General features: G+C 34.6%; 2 protein-coding genes across 3 annotated transcripts in view; one reads left to right on the top strand and one right to left on the bottom strand.

Annotated features, from left to right (window-relative positions):
• LOC144255013 (uncharacterized) overlaps positions 1 to 19,459 on the bottom strand; it is a 223,049-nt gene extending 203,590 nt beyond the window's left edge. Inside the window, exon 1 of the mRNA XM_077799072.1 lies at positions 19,377 to 19,459. Coding sequence (XP_077655198.1) covers positions 19,377 to 19,459 — 83 coding nt within the window. The remainder of the gene's footprint in view (positions 1 to 19,376) is intronic.
• The window catches only part of Rassf8 (Ras association domain family member 8), a 129,408-nt gene that overhangs the window by 78,622 nt on the left and 24,882 nt on the right, over positions 1 to 25,904 (top strand). The window lies entirely within an intron of this gene.

Below are 25,904 nucleotides of genomic sequence, written 5' to 3'. Positions count from 1 at the left end.
AATATTTAATACAGCCCAGATTTGGTAACCTGGATTTTTAAAAGTGTATATATTACAGTGTGTGTGATTAAGTACTAGCTAAGCAATAGGAAGTTTATTTTTTCCCTTTTATATCTTAATTTATCCAGATTTTCTAACAATATGAGTTAGTTGCTGCATATTTTTTAAATCCTCTTTAATTGTATGAAAAATTCTGCACAATGAATATAAAAGCCGAAAAGTCTGAATTTGGATAGCTCCTTGACAATGGTATCAAGGGCAGGCCAGTAAGACGTAAAAGTAGGCAGTGAGGATGCATTGTCCATAGAGAATTAAAAAAAAAAAATAGTGAAACATTAGGAGTCCTAAAAACTGACCTTCCTTTTCTTCTCTTCCTGTTCCAGAAATTTAAACAATATTAGTGATTAAAAATTCTTCCTCACCTGGGTAGATCTCTGCTATTACCAACCCCACACCTCACCCACTTTGCTACATTCTTTAAAAGTGAAGTTTTTACAAATTTTAAATTTCACCTTATTTTGTTTAATTTTGGATTTTGTAGACTTTCTTGGCATTTTTAGGAATAGGGAAAAACATATTTTTAACTCACAAGATCCCATTTTATTATGTTTTTATCAAAATCTTCATTTCATTTGTAAACAGTAATTACCAAATTAAATAATAATTTTCTTGGATTTTTTTATTAAATATTTATAACCAGAAAACAGATTAACATTGAAATAACTTTAATACAGTGAATTCAGGGAATTGTTTTCAAAAGCAGCCTTTATATGAGTGGTCTATCTCTATGACTACTTCCATGGAACCCTCTAGATTTTGTGGGGGTGGGTCATGTACTAAAGAAACCAGTTGAAATGGATGGCAGAGAAAAGAGCTTCAGAGATGTGCTTGTGTCCTGAAACCAAGAGATGCACCCGAATATCACCACAACAGGCTTATTTCTGAATCTGAGACTAATGGAAGGAAATAGCCTAGCCAGCCTGGGGCTCAGGGACTGAGCTGAATGCCCGTGTACACTTGACAGTGTCTCTTCCTCTTTGCTCTGTTGTCATTCTGCCTGGTGTACACACACCTCCACCATCACAGTTACGTTGCATTATCATTATCTGTAAATTTCTGGAGTTGACATATAGATTGCATGTGATTTTTGTGCTTTAGTGAGCTAATAATATCACTAAAACAAAATAGCTTATTCTCAGAATAGTATCATCTTTACTGTTCTGGACCTTTACTCTTAAGAGTGAAGCTTCGATTCAGGATGGAAGTCTCAAATTAGAACATCCTTAGTTCCTTTGGAAATAGAACTGATTAGATTTTTTAAAATATAGCAAAGACCACAAAAATAAATACGCTAAAAATATGAGGTCTTGAAAGTATTTAACATTCTCAGTTATGAACACCCAAGGTCCTGTAGAAGTACTTTTGTATTTTTATGCTTTGCATTTAGAACCTCAGTGTCTGAGGCATGGTGGAAGCCCAAAACTGTATCTTCAAAATATATATTCATCACTATTATTAACAAACAAAAATTTGTATAATCTATTCTTTAGTTCCTAAGATTAATTTTGGGAAATAGTTCAAAACACTTTGTTCTTTAAAATGTTCTTGTTTTTAAAAGTTTAAAAGATAACATTTAATTCACTTGATTTCTAACCAGACATAATTAGTGCTCATTGAAGCCTTAGCTTCTAGAGCCCCAAACTAGGACATCGCTTTGTCTCTTGTTGGTTTTACTTGGTCTGTCTTTAGTGTCTTCACAGTGAATTTTTATTGCCTGCTAAATTACTCCTTTGTTTTCAAGCACAGAGTCTTCCTGTCATTCAGGTCTGTGTAGGCCTTTTCTACTTAGAGCTTCAGGGAGCATTCATGGACATTTATTCCTTAATAATTGTAGCGCGTTTCCCTTATTTTCCTAGAAAATGTTTATATTCTTAAAGCTTGCTTTTAGTTTTGTTTTGTTTTTAACTATCCTAGTGGCACTCATAATGTGAAGGGACATTATGGATCTTCCATGTGATTGATGGATAACATGACCTACAGCTGTGATTTTAGTGGAGGCCTATTCCTGTGACATTTGGCATATTGCTCAGATCAGGCTCAGAAGATGAATTCTTAAGGTGGCTTTCATGGCACCTGCAGAATTAGCTTTGCTAAGGATATGGACAATCTTCATTCTTCAGTTTTCCCTAGACATTCTATGGGTTTTCTGGCCTCTTTGTTTACTCCTTTCCATCCCCTATGATGAATGATGAATCTGAGAGGATGGTGAGATCCAAGTGGGCAGAGTTCTGACTTCAGAGGTGTTTCAAAATGATAGTGATAACTACTTTACCTAACTTGATAAATTATCTAAACAACTTGTTAACACTATTTGAATTTTTTAGGTGTTAAAAACAGAAGGCGTTATCTCAAAGCTGTAATTATTCTTACATTGTAACTCATTGCCCATTGTGTGAAACTTCAAGGTATGCTAGTAGTTGATGATTTCCATGTCATAGTCCATTGATTTTTCTAATGGCATGAATTTTTACTGAGTGTTCTTACCCTGCTTAAAGGGACTCACCTGTGACCTTGAAGTTGAAGGAATAACTTATTTGCTTCTTGAATAGATTTATTTAAATAAAACTTATAACTAATGGCTTGATTTAGAGAAATCAAGTCATCTCTTTAGATTTAGTGAATAACTATACAAAGGAAAAGAATGTCATTTGTGTTTTTTCTAAATAATCACATGTTGCAAAATGTCTCATCTCCTTGTCTGATAATTAACAAATGGCTTGTGAATCACAGTGTGTATTTAAAATTAAATCAATTTCATTTTTAATATTTATTTTATTAACATTAATTATACCAATTAATGGAATTCATGTGATATTTCCATATAACATGCATTAACCTTATTCTCTCAGCCCATTTATTTGAGTATTAGATTCACTTAAACATTGGCTTTTAGTTTGTTGTCTGTTTTGGTCTTGTTTTGTTTTATATAATATTCTTGTGGTTTTGCTTTTTTAGTTATTAAATCATAGCTTTGTTAGCATTTTTATTTTTTAAAAAACAAAGTTTGTGTATCTCCTTATCATAAGATTTTGCACTTATTAGCTAAACACAGATAATTGGTTCCTTGGGTTTGAATTTAAAAGTTAGCAACTTTATTTTCTTAATTGTCTGCCACTATTGGATAAATTCTGAGTAATGGAGTAATTCTAAATGGGTTGTCAGTGAAGTGGGACTTTGGAAGGAGGTCAGGAGTGGGAATGGCAAGAGGGAGTGATGAAGTAATCCTGACCTAGAGGAAGGAAACTATCTGAAGTTTGGAAGGATAGAAAAGGTAGGAAATTATTTTCCTGGTGGACTTGTGCTGCAAGGCCAGGGAGCTTTCTGCTAGTCCTTGAGCTGATCTGCTATTAGTGGGACCTCTTGACTGTGGAAGCATCTGTCTCAGGCTGTTCACGAAAGCCTTCCCTGACACCCCCCTTTCTCACACTTCACCTCCTCAACCTTGAATCCTTGATTCCTATTTTATTAATAAGGTAACTGCTGGCTCTATATGGAACTGTGACTTTTCATTGTTTTCAGAGCACTATATTTGTATAGAACTAATGTGAATATTTGAGTTCATTTTGATAGGCTGATTTGTATAGGTTTACTCTGTGATTTTTTCCATAGTCTAAAATTTAATAACTCTATTTAATTTGTATCTTGTAACCTGAATACATTGGTTTCTATCCCATGGAGACACAGCCTTAAGTTTTTGAGGATTTCTTAAATTATTGTGCAAATGAACAGTTTTTAGAGTTTGTCATTGCTTAGTTTGTTTAATAAAGCTTTACATTATTCTCTGGGAGCTCAGTTGGATTAATATTACGAGTCTGTGGAAATTTAGGAAATTAGAAATGGCTTAACACTGTATCAACTTGAATAATTTATCTGCTGGGTAATTCAGTTACTTTAATGAAATATAAAGAAGAAAGACCAGGAACTATAAACAAGAAAGGAAAACCCTTTTTCTTTCTAGTTTTAATGATAGTTAAGAAAGCAGGAGAAAGAATGTGTGTGTATGTGTGTGTGTGTGTGTACACATATACCACAAGGTTACAAATATAAATATATGTGTGTATATGTACAATAAATGTATATGCACATTAAAATACTAAATTTCAAGCCTAAATGAGTTTTAAGATGGAATCATGGGGCATTCTGATATGAATTTGTACCTTAATGCTGAGGAGATTCCATTTAAAGCAAAATTAGAGTATACTTAAATGAATTTTATAGCTTTATGTGACTCCTACATGCAAATTTCCAATTTTTCTGGACATCTGTATAGAAATATGTATGTCCCTTACCAATTCAAAATATTCTTTTTTTTTTTTTTTTTTTTTTTTTTTTTAGTGGTGTTGGAGATTTAACCCAGGGCCTTGTACATGTGAGGCAAGCACTCTACCAACTGAGCTATATCCCCAGCCCCCAAAATATCCAAAATGTAATTAGCTACTTTTATTTTTGGAAGACCCTTATTAAGAAAATGAATTGCTAGTTATAGAATAAATGTTTAGATACTTAAGAGTATGGTTTTTAAAATGAAACTGGGTATCTACAGATTTATTGGACTGTGACTTCTTATTATTATTATTTGGTAGGGGGATACCAGGAATTGAATTCAGGGGCACTAGACCATTGAGCCACATCCCCAGACCTATTTTATATTTTATTTAGTGTCAGGGTCTCACTGAGTTGCTTAGCACCTCACTTTTTGCTGAGGCTGGCTTTGAGCTCACTATCCTCCTGTCTAAACCTCCAGAGCCACTGGAATTATAGCTATGTACCACCAACTTTCTATTATTTTATGAGCACTAAATATATTTATTTCAAACTAACATGAATATGTGAGTTCATTTTGTTGGACATGTTTTGCTCCTGCTTTTATAGTAAAACATTTAATAATTTATTTAATCTTTCTTTTCCCATGAATATGTTGTGGGCATTTCTTTCACTGAGTTTAACATAATTCTTTTCTGAAATAATGAAGTTATGAATCAGAAAAGGCTGTTTTATCTCTTCTCCAGTTAAAGGGAAAAACAAACAATAATTTGTCAACTGAGTAAGCAAATAACATTTGAAGAAAGGATTGGAAAAGGGCACATGTTTATGTACACTTTGTATGTTCCCAAGCTAAGGAATAGGAGAGAATATTAACTTTAGGCCCATCTATGGGTCTGCTTGTCTTCATAATCTTAGACAAGTTATTCAGATAGGTAATTTATAAACCAGAGTCTGAAAATGGCTTGGAAAATCTGTGTTGTTTACTTTATCAATTCCTTTGTTTTGATTTCATTAGATTCCTCACATTCTTTTTATGTAAACCCTCAATTTGTAGGGTGGAGCATGTCTTTTTTTCTTGACTGGTGACATTTTATCTATTTTGATTAATTTGTTTTTAGGGAGGAAAAAGCTTTACTTAAGTGATAAGGTGTTCAACGGCTATGTCAGTAGAATTTTATACTATACCGATTTCCCTGGCCCCTTCCCCACTCCCCGTTTTTAAGATACATTAGACATTGTTTAGCAGTTATTTTTCTATCTGCTTTCATAAGTGTGATTTACTCAAGCATCTCATTTCACTGGGTATTTAAAAAATAATATCCATAAACTTGTTTCAGTTAACTGTTTCACTTAAAATTTAAGATAATATGGGAACCATGGATCATAGATTAGAATCATACCATTCTTTCTTAAGGTATTGCCTGGGAAAATGTTTTAGAATTTTACAATGTGATATTTACAATGTGATATTTAATATCCACAATATCATCAATGGTAAGATGTAATGTTTATTCTAGGAATTCAAATCAATTTCAATGTGGACTGCAGGACTTCTCTGAGCTTAACATACTTAAATGCCAGTTTACCACCTCTGAGTTCACACTTAGGCTTTCTCATTGGTTCTGTTCTTTCCCCAGTTAATAAGCATAAACCATGTCAGAATCTGCCCTGTGCAGTTAATACCTATGTTATTCAAAAGATACATATGGTACACCCGCTCTGTCAGCCACTGTGCCAAGAGGTTCAAGAAGTAGTACAAGAATGAGTAAAGTTTCAAGATGATCAAGGAGCAGTAAATACATCAGTGATCTGTGAGGAGTTTGAATCTTATCCCAAAGGCAATGGAGAGCCAGTGGAGGATTCTGAACAGTAATGTGGATTTTTACCTGAAAGAGATTTTCCTATAGCTATGATGTACAAAGTAGATACGCAAGGAGAGAGGCAAGATGGGCAGGCAGGGAGATCAGTTAGCCTGCATTTGCAGCATGCAACAATTTTACTCCAAGGTTCAAAACAGCATTATTTATATAGCCCAGTCAACACTAGAATAGATAAATAAGTTGTGGTACATTTATGCAGTGAAAACCTCTGCTGCTCTATTGCTATGCACAACAACATGGATGAAGCTCAGCAAACTCAATGTTAGGCCAGCAAACCAGACATTATTACATATGTTATAATCCACTTATTCAGAGTTCAAAAACAGGTGAAACTAGTCTATAATGATAGAGATCATGGGGGGTTTTGCCTTTGGGGGAGTTGGGACTAAGAGAAAGGTTCTTCTTGATCTTGGAGGTGATTAGATGGGTGTGTACACTTTATGAAAGTTCATGACACAAGATTTCTGAATTTTTCTATAGTATATTATACTTTAATTAAAATTTTTTGATTTTGTCAAATGCAAGACATGTACACTATTCTAATATTGTTCCCAATCCCTTTCCTATCTAAATAGTCACTTATTACTGTGCTCTTTGTCCCTCCAACTTTGCAACTCACAGAGGCATGGTGGAGTGACTACTGGCATAACCCATGAGCTGATGTTTCTCCTGCAGGCAACCTTTACCAGGATGTCTGCTTTAGCAGTGCTTGAGCTTTCTTTTCTACTTGAAAATGTAGGGCTTGAGGAAATATAAAGATTATGGAAATATAAAGATATTATAGATATACTAGTGAAATGCAAAAATGTTTATTTAAATATAGCAAAAACTAGGGGTTCCCCCATTTATATAAGCAGTTTAATTTGGAAAGTGTGCTAGAATTTAAACTAGAGAATTGATTCAGCATTTGTACCCTACAGTTGAGACATTCATATTATTCCTGTGCCCTAGGTTGGGGTAGCTTTTCATGTTTAATCTGACTCCTAATTGACAAGTCACATTCATCTTCACCTGACACAGTAGTTTCAATGAAGGGCAGTGACTACGCCAAAACTCAATTCTATGAATAGGTTATTATCTAATAGAATACCATGTTAGTGAGCATCACTGATGATATTTACAATAAATACCAGGTTCTTTGCCCTAAAATTTCACAGTGCATATTTCAAACTTAGCAACTATCTTCTTCAATAATATTGAATGCCAATAAATTAGTATAACACTTTCTAGATCATTTGAAACCCCAAACACTCCCAGCTAATTGCAGAGCAGCACACAATATGTCTTTAAAGAGAATGGCAACTAAAGGTAATATGAAGGAAAAAGTATGGGTTTGAGAAACAATAGCATTATTTGTTTCATTACGCTAATTATCCTCTGATGAATTTTGATGTAATGGAAAATACCTATTACTTTAAAATATCACCAAGGGTACACCTATATTTGCATGTCATCTAGAGATGTAATTATTTAATTGACCTCAGTTTTCTTCAGAAAACAAATAGGAGAAGCAAAAACTTTCTTGCCTCTTAAAGATAATGGAAAAGTTATTGTGCTTTAAACTTGTTCAGATAGATGCTTTTTAAAAATTCTCAATGAAATGAAATAGTTCCAGTTTAACAAAATTTCTTGTATGGTTGCTTTTGCAAAATACAATTTCTGCCTTCCAGGCTTGTAAGACATTTAGTACTTTGTCAACTAAATATATATGATAATAAAATTTTAAGAAACATTTAAACTGTTCTGCTTTGTTTACTGTTAATCAAATCTTTTTTTTTTTAAGAGAGAGTGAGAGAGGAGAGAGAGAGAGAGAATTTTTAATATTTATTTTTTAGTTCTCGGCGGACACATCTTTGTTGGTATGTGGTGCTGAGGATCGAACCCGGGCCACATGCACGCCAGGCGAGCGCGCTACCGCTTGAGCCACATCCCCAGCCCTGTTAATTAAATCTTAAAATGAAGTTTTGTAGGAATATGATTGGCAACAACTTTGATCCAGGACTCAGGGGCTCCAATTTTCTTCAGTCATATATATTTGTTTTGTTACTATTTCTTTCAAAATATTTTATTTGGGGGCTGGAGTTGTGGCTCAGCGGTAGAGTACTTGCCTAGCACTGTGAGCCCTGGGTTTGATCCTTAGCACCACATAAAAATAAAAAAATAAAATAAAGATATTAAAAATATATATTTTTTTATTTTGTCCTTGAAATAATTACAAACTAATTTAGAAATACATCCCTCCAAAGAAGCATGTTTTGGCATATGAAGTTTGGCTATTTGAAGTCAACACTCTAGTCTTAAGAATGAACAACGTGGGGCTGGGGTTGTGGCTCAGTGGTAGAGTACTCACCTAGCATATGTGAAGCCCTGGGTTTGATACTCGGCACCACACAAAGATAAATAAATAAAGGTATAGTGTCCATCTACAACTAAAAAATATTTTTTAAAAAAAAGAGTGTGGACCTCCATTTACCAACATGGGGCTCCCCCAGTCACCGCCATCTTGGGACTCTACAGGAGCAGAGATAGTTCCCTACACGCAGTAGCCTGCCTGCACCCGAGAATTTCACACAGGCTCTGAAGTCAGCCGCCCTCCATACACTGGACACCACAGAACTCATCTCTGAACTCACTGTCCAATGCCATCACTTGGCTGCCCCCACACGACCCAACAGCCCACTGCTGAAAGCAGGTGCCTCCATCTTGGGTCACCTTCATCACCATCTTCAGTGAGTGGCAACACCCAGTTTAGAACTCCAGCTGGCCACGTACCCAGTTTCTAATGCCCCCCACTCCCCAGCAGCCATGACCTCACACTCCAACACAGTGACACCCTGGTTTCCTTCAGCATCCTGAGGGCAGAAATACTAGCTAACAACAGTCAGCCCCACATATTGGATGAGAAGGGAAAGATATGGGTTTCCACCCAAAACAATCCTGTTTCTTCCTTCAAAAAATTTTTTTTCCTCTCCCTCTCTATTCTTCCGCCCTCACATTCACAACATGTGAAACCAAGTACTTTGCATGAATTAGGATTTTGAGGACTGGGACATCTGAATAGTATAGGACAGCTGTATTGTATATTCTTTTTTTTTTTAATCCCACCAGTTTCTACTATTTTAACATTTTTATGTGTGTTTTATGTACTCTACTGTCTTCCCACCTACTTGTCTACCCAAAATTACTTCCTCTCCCTTCTCCTGTTACTAATCTTCCTCTTTAGATTTCTCTTTCACACTTTCTAAGATATAACAACTCTGTATCCTCACCTCCTACCTCCTCAGCATATCATCCTACTCCTCACCCCTAGTTCTTTGTCCACCATAAGAAACTGTAAACCTTTTTACAAACTTACTGAGTATATTGTAGGTAATAATTGAATTCATCATTCCTGTACATTGTCACCAAACTGTAAATGTATTAATAGCAAACATTTGTTTTTAGAGAGTATACTGATTATATTGGGATCTGATAACATTGTCATTCACCTCAAAGGAGAGGTATTGGATCCCTACTGGGATACTTTAAGCCTACAGGGTAAAAAATGATAACTCATCAGATCCACAATGCTAGAAGGGAAGACACACAGCATTATTAAAAGACAAGAGAAGAAAGTCCCCCAAACATATCAAGATACCTCATTATTGGAAACCATGGCTAGTACATCAGAAGAAAGGACAGAGAAGGAGTTCAGGATATACATGATTAAAATGTTCTGTGAATTAAAGGATGATATAAAAGAGTAAATACAGAGCGCAAAAGATCATCTTGACAAAGATCTACATAAACAAATACAGGAAGCAAACGATTTTTTTCAATAGGGAGACAGAGGTTCTAAAAAAAAAAACAGGAATCCTTGAAATGAAAGAAACAATAAAACAAATTAAATTGAAAGCATAACCAAAGATTAGACCACTTAGAAGACAGGACCTCAGACAATGAACACAAAATATATAATCTTGAAAAGAATGTAGACAACATATTGAAAATGGTAAGAAACCATGAGTAAAACATTCAACAAATATGGGATAGCATAAAAAGACCAAATTTAAAAGTTATTGGAATGGAGAAAAAGAAGAGTTCCTAACCAAAGCAATGAGCAATCTATTCAATGAAATAATGTCAGAAAATTTCCCAAGTACGAAGAATGAATTGGAAAACTGAATTCAAGAGGCTTACAGGACACCAAATGTACAAAATCACAACAGATCCACACTAAGGCACATTATAATGAAAATGCCTAACATACAGAATAAGGAGAAAATATTAAAAGCCACGAGAGAAAGGAATCAGATTACATATAGAGGGAAACCAATTAGATTATATGAAGATTTTTCAGCCGAGACCCTGAAAGCTAGAAGATCCTGCAAAAACATATCAAGCTCTGAAAGAAAATGGAAGCCAACCAAGAATCTTATATCTAGCAAAATTAAGCTTTAGATTTGATGATGAAATTAAAATCTTCCCTAAACAAAGGTTAAGAGAATTGACACCTAGAAAGCCTGCACTACAAAATATCCTTGGCAAAATACTCCATGAAGAGGAATTGAAAAACAATAATAAAAATCAGCAAAGGGAGGTATTACATTAAAGGAAAAACTAATCAAAGGAGAAACCAAATCAAGTTAAATACCAAAACAAACAAAAATGGTTGGTAGTACAAACCATCTCTCAATAATAACCCTGAATGTTAATGGCCTAAACTCACCAATCAAAAGACATAGACTGGCATACTGTTTTTTTTTTTGTTTTTTTTTTAAAAAAAAGACCCAGCAATATGTTGCCTTCAAGAGACTCATCTCATAGGAAAAGATATCCACAGACTGAAGGTAAAAAGTTGAGAAAAATCAAACCACTCACATGGACTGCGGAAACAAGCAGGGGTTTCTGTCCTCATATTAAATAAAGTAGATAGACGTCAAGATAAAGTCAATCAAAAGGGATAAAGAAGGACCCTACACAAGGGAACCATACACCAACAAGACTTAACAATTATAAATGTATATACCCCAAACAATGGGGCGTTTACGTTCATCAAACTCTTCTCAAATTTAAGAGTCAAATAGACCACAACACAATAACTTTGGGTGACTTTAACACACGTCTTTCTTCACCAGATAGATCTTCCAAAAAAAGCTGAACAAATATAGAACTCAATAATACAATCAATAACTTAGACTTAACTGACATATATGGAATATTTCATCCTTCAATGAGAGAATACACTTTCTTCTCAGCAGCACATGGATCCTTCTCTAAATTAGACCATATATTATTCCACAAAGAAACTCTTAGCAAATATAAAAAAGTAGATATACTACCCTTTATTCTATCAGATCATAATGGAATGAAATTAGAAATCAGTAATAAAATTAAAAATAGAAGTTAATCCAACACCTGTAGACTAAATAATATGCTACTGAATGAACAGCGGGTTGCAAAAGACATCAAAGAGGAGATTAAACAATTCTTAGAGGTGAATGAGAATACAGATACAACATATTGAAATCTCTGGGACACTTTGAAGGCAGTACTAAGAGTAAAATTCCTTGCATGGAGTTCAGTCCTTAAAAAAAAAATCAACAAATAAATGACCTCATATTACATCTATAAGCCCTAGAAAAAGAAGAACAAATCAACACAAAAAGCAGCAGAAGACAGGAAATAATTAAAATCAGAGCTGAAATCAATGAAATTGAAACAAAAAAATCGAAAAAATTGACAAAAAGTTGGTTGTTTGAAAAAATAAATAAAATTGACATATCCTTAGCCGTACTAATGAAGACAAGGAGAGAGAAAACTCAAATTACTAACATCTGTGATGAAAAAGGAAATATGGATGGATACTGCAGAAATACAGAAGATAATTAGAAATTATTTGGAAAATTTGTACTCCAAAAAATAGAAAATATCAAAGGTATTGACAGATTTCTAGACATGATTTGCCTAAATTGAATTAGCATGATATACACAAATTATTTTATTTTATTTATTTTTATGTGGTGCTGAGGATTAGACCCAGTGCCCGGCACATGCTAGGTGAGTGCTCTACCACTGAGCCACAGCTCCAGCCCAGATATACACAATTTGAACAGCTCAATTTCAAGCAGTGAAATAGAAGATGCCCTCAGAAGCCTACCAACCAAGAAAAGTGTGAGACCAGATGGATGGACAGCCGAGTTCTACAAGACCTTTAAAGAAGAACTACCAATACTCTTCAATTTGTTTCAGGAAATAGAAAAAGAGGGAACACTTCCAAACTCATTCTATGAGGCCAATATTACTCGTATTCCAAAACCAGATAAAGACACATCAAAGAAAGAAATCTTAAGACCAATATCTCTAATAAACATAGATGCAAAAATTCTCAAGAAAATTCCGGCACATAGAATACAAACACATATCAAAAAGATAGTGCAAATTGATCAAGTAGGGTTCTTCCCAGGAATGCAGGGTTGGTTCATCTCACTCCAGTCACAAAGGCAGCTATTAAGAATACAAACAACAGTAAGTGTTGGCGAGGATGTGGGGAGAAAGGCACACTCATACATTGCTGGTGGGACCGCAAATTGGTACAGCCAGTATGGAAAGCAGTATGGAGATTTCTTGGAAAACTGGGAATGGAGCCACCTTTTGACCCAGCTATCCCGCTCCTTGGTCTATACACAAAGAACTTTAAAACAGCATACTACAGGGACACAGCCACATCAGTGTTTATTGCAGCACAATTCACAATAGCTAAACTGTGGAACCAACCTAGATGCCCTTCAGTAGATGGAATGGATAAAGAAAATGTGATATATACATATACACACACACAATGGAATATTACTCAGCAATAATAGAGTATAAAATTATGGCATTTGCAGGTAATTGGATGGAGTTGGAGAATATAATGGTAAATGAAGTAAGCCAATCCCCCAAAAAACAAATTCCAAATGTTTTCTCTGGTAAAAGGAGGCTGATTCATAGTGGGGTTGGGAGGGGGAGCATGGAGTAGAGGAACTCTAGATAGGACAAAGGGGTTGGAGGGGAAGGGAGAGGAAGGGGGTTAGAAATGATGGTGGAATGTGGTGATCATTAGTATCCAAAGTATATGTATGAAGACACAAATTGTTGTGAATATACTTTCTATATAACCAGAGATATGAAAAATTGTGCTCTATATGTGTAATATGAATTGTGATGCATTCTGTTGTCATATATAACAAATTAGAATTTAAAAATGTCTGATCCAGAAAGCAACTAGAGGTTCCAACTTATATGCAGTTTGAGTTTGGAAGTTTAATCATTTATCTGGTTGATAAAATTACATAACCATCCTATGAGTATACCTATCACCTTCATTATATTAACAGGTTCTTGGGAAATAAATAAACACCTTTTTGTTAAAAAAAAAAAAGCATGAGCTTGTTGGTCAGAATTGATCACTTCATATTTATGACATCATGAATGAGAAGTTCATTGTCATCCTCCCTATTATGTCAAGTGGTATTCATTGCAAAACATTAGAATTTATTTTAAATATTGAATTCAGAAACTGGATTTATTATATCTGAATGGTGACTATAAGGTAACAAACATAGTTTGCCATCACTCTGACATAAAATTCACTGAGGAAGTGGCCTGTATCAGTTCAGTTATGGAAAAGAAAAATGATTTTGCCTTTAGCAACTTACATGGAAAGGACCTAGACTTTGGGAATCGTATTACATTTGGATTCAGACTCTAGCTCTAGTTCTGCTTTGTTGAGTTGAGGGAAATTAGGAAGAGTTTTCATCAGGAACTTCAAGGGTCATATATTTCTTACTAAGTCTGATTTGATTATTGAATATGAACTCCATGCTTCTCAGTTTTGTGGCAATATGGAACTAAATCAATCATTCAACTTTGTTGGAATTTACAGCTAATATGGTCACATCTACTTGTTTACTTTCCTGAGTCAGGAAAACCAATAACTAATGTCTTTATAAACTTTACTAAAATCTATTTCATGAACTTTGATTGTGAGCATTATTATTCTGACTGGGTGACCATAGCTGAACATCTGGTTTCTATGTGCCTCATTTTCATAATAATGATTGATGTTACAAAAAAGCTACAAATGAGTATTGAAAGGATTAAATGTGTATATGTGTATGAAATAATGGCATGTCCCCTAGTATGAATTCCATGAGTGCTGACTTATTTTTTTTATCTTTTTAGTTGTGAATGGACACAATCCCTTTATTTTATTTCTTTATTTTTATGTGGTACTGAGGATCAAACCCAGTGCCTCACACAGGCTAGGCAAGTGCTTGTTCACTGAGCTATAACTGCAGTCCCTAATTACTTATTTTTGTTGTTTATACATTCAGTAAAAACAAGGACTCATTGCCATTTGTCTGGCTGGTTTACAGTGAAGGTACCAAAGCATACCTGCTCAAGAGAAATACCACAAGTCTGTTTGTACTTAAATCTTCCTTTTATTTATTTTTTATTTATATATGACAGCGGGATCCATTACACATACAGAGTGCAATTTTTATTCTTATTACACAAACAGAGCACAATTTTTCATATCTGATTGTATACAAAGAATATTCACAACAATTCGTCTCTTCATACATATACTTTGGATGCTAATGATCATCACGTTCCATCATCATTTCTAACCCCATTCCCCTAAACTTCCTCTCTAACCCCTCTGTCCTATCTGGAGTTTTGTCTATTCTTCCCATACTCTCTCTTCCTCTCACACTATGAATCAGCCTCCTTATAGTGAAGAAAACATTTGGCATTTGGTTTTTTAGGATTGGCTAACTTCACTTAGCATTATCTTCTCTAACTACATCCATTTACCTGCAAATGCCATGATTTTATTCTCTTATTGCTGAGTAATATTCCATTATGTACATATGCCACATTTTTTTATCCCTTCATCTACTGAAGGGCATCTAGCTTAGTTCCACAGTTTAGCTATTGAAAATTGTGCGGCAATAAACATTGATGTAGCTGTGTCCCTGTAGTATGCTTTTTTTAAGTCCTTTGGGTATAAACCAAGGAGAGGGATAGCTGGGTCAAAAGGTGGTTCCATTCACAGTTTTCCAAGAAATCTCCATACTGCTTTCCATATTTGCTGCACCAGTTTACAGTCCCACCAGCAGTGTATGAGTGTACCTTTTCCCCTCACATCCTTGCCAACACTTATTGTTGTTTGTATGCATAATAGCTGCCATTCTGACTGGCAGGAGATGAAATCTTTGAGTGGTTTTGATTTGCATTTCTCTAATTGCTAGCAATGATGAGCATTTTTTCATATATTTGTTGATTGATTGTATATCATCATCTTAGAAGTGTCTCTTCAGGTCCTTGGCCCATGAATTGATTGGGTTATTTTTTTTTTTTTTGTTTTGCTTTTTGGGATTTTTTTGGTGTTTAACTTTTTGAGTTCTTTATTATACCCTAGAGATTAGTGCGCTATCTGAGGTGTAAGGGGTAAAAATTTGCTCCCAAGCTATTGGCTCTCTATTCATCTCCCAGATTGTTTCTTTTGCTGAGAAGAAACTTTTTAAGTTTTTTTTTTTTTTTTTTAAGTTTGAGTCCATTCCATTTATTGATTCTTGATTTTAATTCTTACGCCAAAGGAGTCTTATTAAGGAAGTCAGGGCCTAATCCCACATGATGGAGATTAGGGTCTACTTTTTCTTCTTTTAGATGCAGGGTCTCTGGTTTTATTCCTAAGTCTTTGATCCATTTTCTGTTGAGTTTTGTGCATGGTGAAAGATAGGGGTTTAATTTCATTTTGTTGCATATGAATTTTCAGTTTTCCCAGCACTATTTGTTGATGAGGTTATCTTTTCTTCAATGTACATTTTTTGGCACCTTTGTCAAATATAACTGTATTATACTGATATATAGAAATGCCTTTGATTTATGAGTGTTGACTTTATATCCTGCTACTTGGCTGAATTCATTTACTAGTTCTAGAAGTTTTCTGGTGGAACTTTTAGGGTCCTCTAAGTATAGAATCACATCCTCAGCAAATCGTGCCAATTTGAGTTCTTTTTCTTTTTTTTTTCCTATGTGTATCCCTTTAATTTCTTTCATCTATCTAATTGCTCTGGCCAGTGTTTCAAGAACTATGTTAAATAGAAGTGGTGAAAGAGGGCATCCATGTCTTATTCCAGGTTTTAGAGGGAATGCCTTCAATTTTTCTCCATTTAGATTGATGTTTGCCTGGAGCTTAGCATAGATAGCCTTTATGATGTTGAGATATGTTACTGTTGAGTTTTTTATTATACTGTTATCCCTATTTTTATTACAGTTATCCATAGTTTTTCTAGTGTTTTGAACATAAAGGGGTGCTGTAATTTGTTGAATGCTTTTTCTGCATCTATTGAGATGATCATATGATTCTTACCTTTAAATCTATTGATATGATGAATTACATTTATTGATTTCCGTATGTTCAACCAGCTGTATCCCTGGGGTGAATCCCACTTGCCCATGGTGCACGATCTTTTTGATATGTTTTTGTATTCGATTTGCCAAAATTTTATTGAGAAATTTTGCATCTATGTTCATTAGAGATATTGATCTGAAGTTTTCTTTCTTTGATGTGTTTTTGCCTGGTTTTGGAATCAGAGTGATATTGGCCTCATAGAATGATTCTGGAAGTGTTTCTCTTTTTCTATTTCCTGAAATAAATTGGAAGATTATTGGTATTAGTTCTTCTTTAAAGGTCTTGTAAAACTTGGCTATGTATCCATCTGATCCTGGAGTTTTCTTGGTTGGTAAACTTTTGATGGTGTCTTTTATTTCATCACTTAAAATTGATCTGTTTAAATTATTTATATCATCCTGATTCAATTTGGGCAAATCATATGACTCTAGAAATTTGTCGATGCCTTTGATATTTTCTATTTTATTGGAGTACAAGTTTTCAAATAATTTCTAATTATCGTATGTATTTCTGTCGTGTCTGTTGTGATATTTCCTTTTTTATCATGTATGTTAGTGATTGGAGTTTTCTCTATCCTTCTCTTTGTTAGTATGGCTAAGAGTCTGTCAATTTTTTTTTTTCCAAAGAACCAACTTTTTGTTCTGTCAGTTTTTTCAGTTGTTTCTTTTGTTTCAATTTCATTGATTTCAGCTCTGATTTTACTTATTTCCTGTCTTCTACTGCTTTTGGTGTTGATTTGTTATTCTTTTTCTAGGGCTTTGAGATGTAATGTTAAATCATTTATTTGTTGACTTGTTCTTCTTTTAAGGAATAAATTCCATTCAATGAACTTTTTTCTTAGAACTGCTTTCTTAGTGTCCCAGAGATTTTGATATGTTGTATCTGTGTTCTCATTCGCTTCTAAGAGTTTTTTTACCTCCTCCTTGATGTCTTCTGTAACCATTGTTCATTCAATAGCATATTATTTAGTCTCAAGGTGTTGGAGTGGATTTTATTGCTTATTTATCATTGATTTCTAATTTCATTCCATTATGATCTGGTAGAATGCAGGGTAGTATCTCTACTTTTTTTATATTTGCTAAGAGTTGCTTTGTGGCATAGTATGTGCTGCTGAGAAGAAAGTGTATTCGTTTATTGGATGATGAAATATTCTGTATATGTCAGTTAAGTCTAAGTTATTGATTGTATTATTGAGTTAATTTGTTCAGCTTTTGTTTCGAAGATCTATCTAGTGAAGAAAGCAGTGTGTTAAAGTCACCCAAAATTATTGTGTTGTGTTCTATTTGACTCTTGAATTTGAGAAAAGTTTGTTTGATGAATGTAGATGCTCCCTTGTTTGGGGCATTTATATTTATAATTGTTAAGTCTTGTTGGTGTATGGTTCCCTTGAGCACTGTGTAGGGTCCTTCTTTATACGTTTTGATTAACTTTAGTTTGAAATCTACTTTATTTTTTAATATGAGGATAGAAAGCCCTGCTTGCATCCGCAGTCCATGTGAGTGGCATGATTTTTCCCAACCCTTCACCTTCAGACTGTGGATGTCTTTTCCTATGAGATGAGCCATTTTTGTTTATTTTTGGTTTAATGTGACTTGGTTTCTCCTGATTAGATTTTCCTTTAGTATAATACCTCTCTGCTGATTTTCATCATTGTTTTTCATTTCCTCTTTTAGGAATATTTTGCTGAGGATGTTCTGTAGTACAGGCTTTCTAGTAGTAAAATCTTTTAAATTTTGTTTTTCATGGAAGGTTTTAATTTAATCATCAAACCTAAAGCTTAATTTTGCTGGATATAAGATTCTTGGTTGGCATCCCTTTTCTTTCATAGCTTGGTATATGTTGTTCCATGATCTCTTGGCATTGAGGGTCTGGGTTGAAAAATCTGCTGAGATATAACTTGGTCTCCCCCTATATGTGATCTGATTCCTCTCTCTTGTGGCTTTTAATATTCTTAATTTGTGTGCTAGGCATTTTTATTACAATGTGCTTTGGTGTAGATCTGTTGTAATTTTGTACATTTGGTGTCCTGTAAACCTCTTGTATTTGGTTTTCCAGTTTGTTCTTCGTACTTGGGAAATTTTCTGATATTATCTCATTGAAGAGATTGTGCATTCTTTTGGTTTGAAATTCTGTGCCTTCCTCTATCCCAATAACTCTTAGATTTGGTCTTTTGATGCTGACCCATAATTCTTGTATGTTCTGTTCATGGTTTCTTACAATTGTCACTGTGTGATCAACTTTATTTTCCAGTTTGTATACTTTATCTTCATTATCTGACATTCTTTCTTCTACGGGATCTAGTCTATTAGTTATGCTTTCTATTGAGGATTTAATTTTATTTATTTATTGTATCCTTCATTTTGAGGATTTCTGACTTTTTTTTTTCAGAGTCTCTATCTCACTCTTGAAGTAATCTTTGACTACCTGTATTTGCTCTCTTATCTCTTTGTTGGAGTGATCAATTTTTGCCTGTATTTGCTCATTTAGGTCATTCTTTAATTCACAGATCATTTTAATTATGAACCTTCTGAACTCCTTCTCTGACATTTCATCAACTTTGCTGTCCATGGGTTCTGTTATTATAGTGTCCTGGTTTGTTTGGGGCACTTTCCTCCCTTGTTTTTTCATGATGTCTATGTGTCTTCCTTTCTTGCAGTGTGGATCTGAGATATTACAGTTTCTTCCTTATATTCTTGTAGTACCCATGCAGATTGTGTGTACCTTACCTTGATGTTGGGCTTCCAGACCCTGCTGGTGTCCCTAAATGTTTGCTACTGCATCTAAGGTTGGTGGTGGCAATGGCAGCCATAACTCGAAATAATAGTTAAGGTGCCCCAAGATGGAAGTAACGTCTTACAGAGATGGGGCTGCAAGAGTGGGCTTCACACTCCCTTTGGGATGCCTGCTCTGAGATGCAGCTGCTTGTAGGCCCTGTCTGTTGTCAAAAAATTAGGGGCTACTTTGTGGGGAAGGCTATGGTGATGACTGCAGTGCTAATACAACTAGTAAAAGCAAAGTTACTAGTTGTATTCATTTAAAAAGTTTATTTTAAGGGGAAAAGATACTTGTTAATAAAAGGATCAGATTTTCATGCCAGTAAGTTTATCTGGACTCATAACATGTCTCAAACTAAAAGTGATTGAAATTTCTAAAGATGAATTATCATTGTTAATGTCCATTTAAAAATCTTTGAGGTCTTCTTTAGGGACATGATATAATAACCTAAAATGTCTTTATTTTCTTTTTTTTAAAGAGAGAGTGAGAGAGGAGAGAGAGAGAGAATTTTTAATATTTATTTTTTAGTTCTCGGCGGACATAACATCTTTGTTGGTATGTGGTGCTGGGGATCGAACCCGGGCTGCACGCATGCCAGGCGAGCGCGCTACCGCTTGAGCCACATCCCCAGCCCAAATGTCTTTATTTTCAACTGCTTTTGTTAATGTTTTCAGAATTTTTCTTCGATGTTCATTTTCCTTTCTAGACTTTTCATTTCCATACTCCAAAATAGCTTTTGAATTCATACTATATGCCAAACTCTGCACTAGGTACATTTTTAAGATATTACCTCGTTCCATTTCTCACAAGTGCCATAAGGAAAGTCATGCATCCTGACCTAAATCCCACAGTAAGTAGAGCCTAGGATTTGAACCTCCAAGCCTGCTGTTTCCACTGCTCAGCACTGCCTTGAAATAAAATGGTTTATTCTACAACATAGTTTCTAATTGTTAAAATCTTAAGAAAATGAAGGAAATCTCTTAGAAGTTTTACTTTTGAATTTAAGACAGGAGTTAAAATAATGACACATTCAAACATACTTTATTTAGGACTATGTAGAAATAAAGCTGAATATAATTTTAAAAAACTAGAAGAATTGTTTGTTGATCCTGAAAACAAATCACCATCAGATACTCATTTTTCTGGATGGCATGTGTGTGTCATAGATTCCTTTGAATTGAAATTGCAGTTTTTTATCATGGTTTACTTGCTTATGCCTCTTTTCTTTCTCTTAGAATGGCAAGTTTTTACATACATTCTGAAAATTATTTGTTGATAGAAATAAATCTCCAGGAAATTATAAATGAGATTTCTTAGGGTAGTTTAAGAGTCTAAAAAGAGCTGTTCGGGTACGTGAGTCCTTGTGGAGAAGCATGGCCCTGTTTATTCTTAAATTTCTTTATTCATCTAAATTTTGAATGTGATTTGTTAACCTTGGAAAAAGTTATTTTTAGCTCTATGAAACTTATCTCATTTTTAAAATAAGATTATTGACGTCTAACTCAATGGGTTGTATTGTTGAGGTTATGATAACTGAGGCTCAGTACACAATGCCTAGCATATGGAAAGTACTCATGCCAAATATGGCAGTTGCCATTATTGCAGATCATTCATATTTTGATTGTTCATATTTTGGCATTGTTAAGTATTTGAATGCTGTCACCTGAGGAGGATGAATAATTAAGAAAGGAACATGGATTTATTTTATTTAATAATTAGTAATCACAGATTGGTTAGAATTGAGATTTTTAAAAACTTACCATCGAAGAAAAAATCCTATGATTTAGACAAATCTCTAAAAGAAAATATCAATACGTCTTTAGGAAAAATGGGTTACTGGTGGCAATGAAAACTTTTCACATAGGGAAAGAGAAAAGCTAGATTATTAATAATTTTTCCTCTGTTTTATATTGTCCCTACAAGTAATACTTAAATAGGATATCCATCGTCCTGGGTTCTTCAACATGCACTGAGGGGCTGGCACATGTTTCTTATTTTCAAAAGATGGTAGTTTGTTTCTATCCTATAGTTCAGCAGCATATTTTATAAGCATTATCTCCCTTTTCTTCACATAGCACTCCCACACCAAATCGCTGAATAAATTTATCAGTTTGGCTGGCTTCTTTGCTGTGGCATATCAGAATCTTTGTCTTGCTGTGCTTTATCTTCCTAAGTATTAAAATTGACCATAAGCTATTTGTGTATTGGCATCTATTGTCCAGGAAGTAATGGCATTTGCTCAACAGATTTATTGTTGCCATTACAAGGAAGTTATACTTTTTAAAAACATACAGTCATGCTGGGCTTTGTGGTGCATGTGTGTAATCCCAGCCACCCAGGAGGCTGAGCAGGAGGATTACAAATTCAAGGCCTCAGCTTCAGCAACTTAGCAAGGCCTTAAGCAACTTAGTGAGACCCCATCTCAAAATTTAAAAAAAACTTTTAAACCCCCCCCTTCTCTCTCTCTCTTGCTCGCCCTCTCTCTATATAATATATAATAATATTATTATATAGTTAAATGTAATTTATACGTGTGTGTATATATATATGTATATATGTGTATATATTTATTTATTTATTTATTTATTATATTTGTAAGTTTAATCCAAACACTCAATTAGAACTATTTTTCCTAAAGAGAATACATAGTTTCCTGTGAATCTCTGGTCACAACATTTTTTTTTTAATTAATTAACACATACCCTTGTTTTAGGTGTTTTTCTGTTTAAAGACGGCTTATTTAACATATTTTATTGATTTATTAACATTGAACTCCCAGCTGACAGCATTATAACTCATGTATTAACAAAGCTTATCTAACATGCATTTTTCTTCCTCACATTATAGCTTCCTTGCCTCGTAAACACTAGATAGCATTCCAGCACTATACATGGAGGCCACTTTAAACTGTAAAGTCACCAAAACGTGCACACGCACGCACATACACACACACACACACACACACACAAATATGGCACTAAGTCTATTGAGAAAAGGACACTGACTGACAATATAAGAGTAGAAAACCAAAAAGGCAGAATGGCTTCTGATTCAGCCTCAGCTGGGAATGTGTCAGGTAGCTCAGATTTTTCACTACTCTGCATATCCTTGAGTAACCATGAAAGCACCAGTATTGACTTCTATGGTTACAAATAAGTTTTAGCAAGTAGACAAATTCACAAATGTAGAATCTGGGAATAAGGAGGGTTGGCTATTATTCCTTAATTAAGGCATTGATCTTGTGGGAAAATGTCTCCACAAATGTAGATGCTTAATTCAGGTGGGCTTTTATAATGACACATGGTTCTTAGCTAAAGAACTTTTGTTTCCCAGTGGCATGTTTTTGAATCAAAAATTATTAAAATAATCATGATTTGACTATAGAAATCTCATGATGAAAACCATAAGTGCACTATATTAATACCCTTGCAGTAGAACCTTACTTTAACTCTGTCACTTTCCATTTCCATTTAACTACATCATTTTTCCATGAACAAATTTATTCCAAATTCTAACTGGAATGCCAAAGTCCTTTGCTGCCCAGGTTCTAAGTTTCAGTGATGCCTGCTCTACCACAGGCTCCTACAATATAGAACTTCATTTTCCCCTCTAGTCGAGTTCTGGAGCAAGATATAGAGCTATAGAACTTGAGAGGGTTGAAGAAAAAAAGCAATTGGACTTGATAGGGTTGAAAAGATCCAGGCTATAGCTCTGAGAGAGGAGCATTATGGGCTTTTACTGGAAATATGGAGAGACAGGTTCTTCAGATGACTCATAAAACAACTGTGACTTTTAGGGAAGTTAGAGATGATTATCAGTAAAACTTAAACCCCCAACAGAAATTGTATTCTCCTAAAAATAGTGGCTCTCCTAGAAATAAAATCTGGGCAGGCCAGTCCATTGACCTGAACCCAATAAAACTTTTCCTACCCTCCTTAAGATTCCAAGTATAAAAGATAAAATTCAAAAACAGATGTTGGTCTTCCTGGTGTGATGTGCCATGGTAGGAAGTCTGTTCAAAAACTTGAATACCCTGCAAGTTTATATTACTAAACAGTATTCTTTATGCTCAGTGTTTTCCCACAAGATTACTTACTCTGTAATATGTAACAGATGTGCATGACACTTATGTTTGTTTATATTCACTCAATGATTGAAAGTTCAAAGTGAAACAGAAATTCAGATAAGAAAATATGTGTAGTATGCTAAGATCTAAATAAGAATATAGAACTTAGATAAGGTATCTAGAGTAGTCAAATTTGAAGAAACAGGAAATAGAATAGTGATTGCCATTGGAATAGGTTTGGAATAGGAGGTAGTTGGCAGTTGCTGTTCACTGGGTATAAAGTTTCAATCGTACAAGATGAGTGAATTCTAGAGATCTGCTGTACAGCATTGTGCCTTCAGTTAACAGTGCTGTATTGTGTGCTCAGAAATGTGCTAAGTTTTCTACTAATTTTTTATTATTTATTTTTTAATTTTTTAAATTTTAATTTGTTATATATGACAATAGAATGCATTAAAGTTCATATTACACACATAGAGCACAATTTTTCATATTTCTGGTTATACTCAAAGTAGAGTCACATCCTTTGTGTGTTTATACATGTACTTAGGGTAATGATGACCATCGCATTCCACCATCTTTCCTACCCCTAAGTCCCTTCCCTTCCCCTCCCTCCCCTTTTCCCCTTTGCCCTATCTAGAGTTCATTTAATCATCCCATTCCCTCCCCCACAGCATATTATGAATCAGCTTCCTTAAATCAGAGAAATCATTTGACATTTGGTTTATTGGGATTAGCTAATTTCACTTAACATTATATTTTCCAGCTCCATCCTGCAAAAGCCATGATTTTATTCTCTTTGAATGCTGAATAATATTCCATTGTGTATATATACCACATTTTCTTTATCTATTCATCTACTGAAGGGCATCTAGGTTGGTTCCACAGTTTAGCTATTGTGAATTGTGCTGCAATAAACATTGATGTAGCTGTGTCCCTGTAATATGCTGTTTTTAAGTCCTTTGGGTATAGACCAAGGAGAGGGATAGCTGGATCAAATGGTGGTTCCATTTCCAGTTTTCCAAGGATTCACCATACTGCTTTCCATATTGGCTGCACCAATTTGCAGTCCCACCAGCAATGTATGAGTGTGCTGTTCTCCCTACATCCTCACCAACACTTGTTGTTTGTATTCTTAATAGCCGCCATTCTGACTGGAGTGAGATGAAATCTTAAGAGTAGTTTTGATTTGCATTTCTCTAATTGCTAGAAGTGTTGAACATTTTTTCATATATTTGTTGATTGCATATCTTCTTCTGAGAAGTGTCTGTTCAGTTCCTTGGCCCATTTATGGATTGGATTATTTGGGGGTTTTTGTGTTTAACTTTTTAAGTTCTTTATATATTCTAGAGATTATTACTCTCTCTGATGTGCATATGGTAAGAATTTGTTCCAAATTAGTACACACTCTATTCACCTCACTGATTATTTCTTTTGCTGAGAAGAAGCTTTTTAGTTCAAATTCATCCCATTTATTGATTCTTGATATTAATTCTTATTCTATAGGAGTCTTATTGGAAGTTGGGACCTAATCCAACATGATGGAGATTTGGGTCTACTTTTTATTCTAATAGACGAAGTGTCTGGTTTAATTCCTAGCTCCTTGATCCACTTTGAGTTGGGTTTTGTGCATGGTGAGAGATAGAGGTTTAATTTCATTTTGTTGCATATGGATTTCCAATTTTCTCAGCCCCACTTGTTGAAGAGGCTCTCTTCTCTCCCATGTATGTTTTTGGCGCCTTTGTCAAATATAACTGTAATTATGTGATTTAGTCTCTGTATCCTCTATTCTGTACCATTGGTGTACAAGTCTATTTTGGTGCCAATACCATGCCATTTTTGTTACTATTGCTTTGTAGTGTAGTTTAAGGTCGGGTATAGTGATGCCACCTGCTTCACTCTTCTTGCTAAGGATTGCTTTAACTATTCTGGGTCTCTTATTTTTCCAGATGAATTTTATGACTGCTTTTTCTGTTTCTATGAGGAATTTCATTGAGATTCTGATTGGAATTACATTAAATCTGTATAGTGCTTTTGGTAGTATGGTCATTTTGACAATATTAATTCTGCCTATCCAAGAACAAGGGAGATCTTTCCATCTTCTAAGGTCTTCTTTAATTTCTTTCTTTAGTGTACTGTAGTTTTTGTTGTAAAGGTCTTTCACCTCTTTTGTTAGGTTGATTCCCAAGTATTTTTTTTTCTTGAGGCTATTGTAAATTGGGTAGTTTCCCTCATTTCCCTTTCAGAAGATTTGTCACAGATATACAGAAATGCATTTGATTTATGGGTGTTGATTTTATATCCTGCTAGCTGAATTCCTTTACTAGTTCCAGAAGTTTTCTGGCAGAATTTTTGGGTCTTCTAGGTATAGAATCATATCATCAGCAAATAGGGCTAATTTAAGTTCTTCTTT

This window comes from Urocitellus parryii, chromosome 5 (assembly GCF_045843805.1).
Source record: "Urocitellus parryii isolate mUroPar1 chromosome 5, mUroPar1.hap1, whole genome shotgun sequence".
NCBI classification, from domain to species: domain Eukaryota; kingdom Metazoa; phylum Chordata; class Mammalia; order Rodentia; family Sciuridae; genus Urocitellus; species Urocitellus parryii.
The sequence above is the reverse complement of the archived record's forward strand: the minus strand, read 5'-3'. Positions and strand labels throughout refer to the sequence as shown.